Here is a 3,286-nt window from a genome sequence, read left to right on the forward strand (position 1 = left end):
GGGGTGCCTGTGGGAGGCAACCAATCGATGTCTCTCTCACCTCAATGTTTCTCTCTCTCTCTGCCTCTCCCCTTCCCTTCCACTCTCTCTAAAAATCAATGGAGAAATATCCTTAGGTGAGGATTAAAAACAAACAAACAAAACCCACAAAATAAATAAGTAAATAAAAAATACATATAAAAAACAAAGATTTAATGGCCCTAACCATTCAGGGAGTGTTGCTCATGGGTTTGGGGTTGGGTATTTGTAACTGAAGCCAAGTAGGAGATGTGGCACTAAGAGGGAGCCTATCTGTATTCTGAATTAAATAACAAAGCTTGTAAACATAAATTTGAAGTTGTGCCCAGAGATTTCCAAATCTACAAAACTTAAAGCCCTTGCCAAAGTTTTTGAATCACAGTGTAGAGTCTAAATTCTGTTTCCTCTGTTGTTTTCTAAGATCCTACGAATCTGGCAAATAAAAGAAGTGATAATTACTCATATTTACCTCAATGCTGAGTTTCTCCCATATAGTGCTCTCCTTTACTTTGGGGACATTTTCATTTACATCATATTCATCTAAAGCATCTGTTAGCTTCCAAGGAAACTTTATCATGAAGGTTCTAAGTTCATTAATGTAGCTGGTCAAAATGTTCACTCCTTTCTGTAGATGTTCATCTAACCCTATGGAAAACACCAACATAACAACTTCATATACACATAAAAATATGTGTGTGTATATATAGAGAGAATATATCAACAGCTGTTATGAAGAATTCTAGAAAATGCCAAAATTCAAACTCAGTGTTTTTAAAATTTCAAACAAAAAAAATCTGAGCTTTTTCCTATTTACAATTAGTTCTGTGATTTAATACAACCCTTCTCACAATGATTAGTCCTTTCTGCCAACTTTCCCAGTGTTAGAGCCCATATCACTTACTCAGCTACATATTGATTTTACCCAACTTGAGTAAATGACACTCCATTGGCTTATGTATTCTCATGCAATATGCTCACTTATACCTCTAACACAGGAATAGGACAATTGCACCCTTCTTTGCTGCTATTCTTACCTTCACTGTGAATAAAAAGCTCCTTTATTTGCTTGTTAAGGAAGGACAGTGTAAGATTAAGTAATTGTTCTGAAAAGTTTTTGCTTTGGGTTTCAGAATTACTTTCTCTAATTGCTGAGCAAAGTAAATCCAATGCTGGTGTCAGCTCTTCCACATCTGAGAAAGAATGAGAGAAATTAATTAACATGAAGAACACCAGGATATTCCCAATAAAAACAACATATCCAAAAATACCATGTTGCAATATTTTAAAACATAAAATGAGGACCGCCCAGCCAGTGTGGCTCAGTGGTTGAGCACCGACCTATGAACCAGGAGGTCACAGTTCAATTTCCAGTCAGGGCACATGCCCCTGTTGTGGGCTCAATCCCCAGTAAGGGTCATGCAGAAGGTAGCCGATCAATGATTCTTATCATTGATGTTTCTATCTCTCTCTCCCTCTCCGTCTCCCTTCCTCTTTGAAATCAATAAAAATATATTTAAAAAAAAAAAAAGAACAAGGACTAATGTCTAATTCTCAAAAAAGCTCACAAAACTTTTATAAAATTTTACTATCTGCAAACTTTAGTGATTCTACTTACTACTAGTCATTATTTACTGGTACTGTATTACAATAACTATCATTTTGCCACCTACTCTATCTTAAGTTTTATAAATGCTATATCATTTATTCCTTTCAACAACCTGAGAGGTAAATGTTACGGCTCCATTTCCATAGATGAGGAAACTAAGGTTCAGAAAGAATAAATAACTTGCCCAAGCTAATTTGGAAAGTAAGTAGCAGAGTCAAAATTTGAAGTTAAGCCTGTCTGATTCCAAAACCATTACCTTAAACATGCAGGTGAAAGCAAGGAATATGGGCCCCTGAATCTCCAATTTGTCAGCTACAGGCCCTAATAAAGTGATTCCTGTTTATCTCAGCATCAGCTCTAGGACTTTATCTGTGTGAGTGACAAGGATAGGAAACATGGATTTCCTCTGGGAGAGCAGATAAAGCTATTCCCATGCTCCTTATTTCCCGACTCTTCCCCCTATCCTTTAGGGCAGAGCAATACAGGTGACAGTGAACTGATGAGAAATCACGGACCACCAAAAAGCAGTAGTGTATAACAACCATATAATCACTGATGGTCCATGCCACTCATCTACCTTAATCCCATGTGCCATGACCTGTGAGGCTATCATGGCAGCCAAGGAGGAGCCATGGCAAAAAGAATTATTATTGGCAATACAACCACAACACAATTGTTGGACTAATACAACATGATAATATTTTTTATGTATTAATCCTGTAAACCAAAAGTATAAATAAACATTATGAGCTGTTTGAACCTAAGGATATTTCCTAAGCATGGACATTTTTTAAAAATATGTTTTTTATTGATTTTACAGAGAAAAGAAGGGAGCAGGAGAAAGAGAAATATCTATGCGAGAAAGAAACATCGATTGGTTGCCTCCTGCACACCCCCTATTGGGGATCAAGTCCGTAACACAGGCATGTGCCCTAATCAGGAATTGAACCAGTGACATGTTGGTGCATGGGACTATACTCAACCAACTGAGCCACATTGGCCAGGGCGGTATGGAAATTTTTGACAGGATCAAATGTCAAGGACCATTTGGCATGAACCAATATGCTCATGGAAGTTTATGACAGGACCAATTTTCAAGGACCTTTGGATTTGGACCAAATGTCTTTGGATATTTTGGAGAGAATCAAATGTTCGCTAATCCCATAGATAATTAGCATATCTATTATTAACAAGAAAGATGTCTATAATATGTCATCAAGTAAAAAAATTACCTATATATATAAAAGCCTAAGCGACCAAATGACTGAACGACTGGATGCTATTCTGCACTTTACTTCCACACCTCCTCTGAGTCTCAGTGTGCTTTTCTCTTTCCTTCTAGTTGTAGAATTTCCACTCAGCCAGCCTTCCTGTGGTTCTGGATGATGTCCGTTTTGTCTTTTAATTGTAGTTTTGAAGTGGTTGTGCGAGGCAGCAATTTCAGGTGTTTACCTTGCCGCCATCTTGGTTTCTCCTCTGTTCTTTAAAAACTTATAAGATTTGGTGTGTTCCTTAAGAACCACTTGAAAGAGTGGGGTTTTAGAGTAGTAGTTAAGAATAGTTAGCAATTCATTAGAATAGGCTAGAGAATAGTTTGTTTTTAAGCTTTCCATATATTTGTAGGTTTTTTTTTTAATGTTGTTGTCGTTGTCCTCCTCCTTC

General features: G+C 37.1%; 1 protein-coding gene across 1 annotated transcript; it reads right to left on the reverse strand.

Annotated features, from left to right (window-relative positions):
* Positions 1–427: 427 nt before the first annotated feature.
* Positions 428–1,643, reverse strand: LOC102251253 (spatacsin-like). The gene is made up of 3 exons (XM_014537521.1): positions 1,634–1,643; positions 1,053–1,208; positions 428–663 (listed from the first exon to the last, which is right to left on the reverse strand). Exons 1-3 carry the CDS (start codon positions 1,641–1,643, stop codon positions 443–445), a joined length of 387 nt encoding a protein of 128 aa, XP_014393007.1. The 3' UTR covers positions 428–442.
* Between the last annotated feature and the right edge of the window lie 1,643 nt (positions 1,644–3,286).

This window comes from Myotis brandtii, unplaced genomic scaffold, assembly GCF_000412655.1.
Source record: "Myotis brandtii unplaced genomic scaffold, ASM41265v1 scaffold10339, whole genome shotgun sequence".
Taxonomy (NCBI): Eukaryota; Metazoa; Chordata; class Mammalia; order Chiroptera; family Vespertilionidae; genus Myotis; species Myotis brandtii.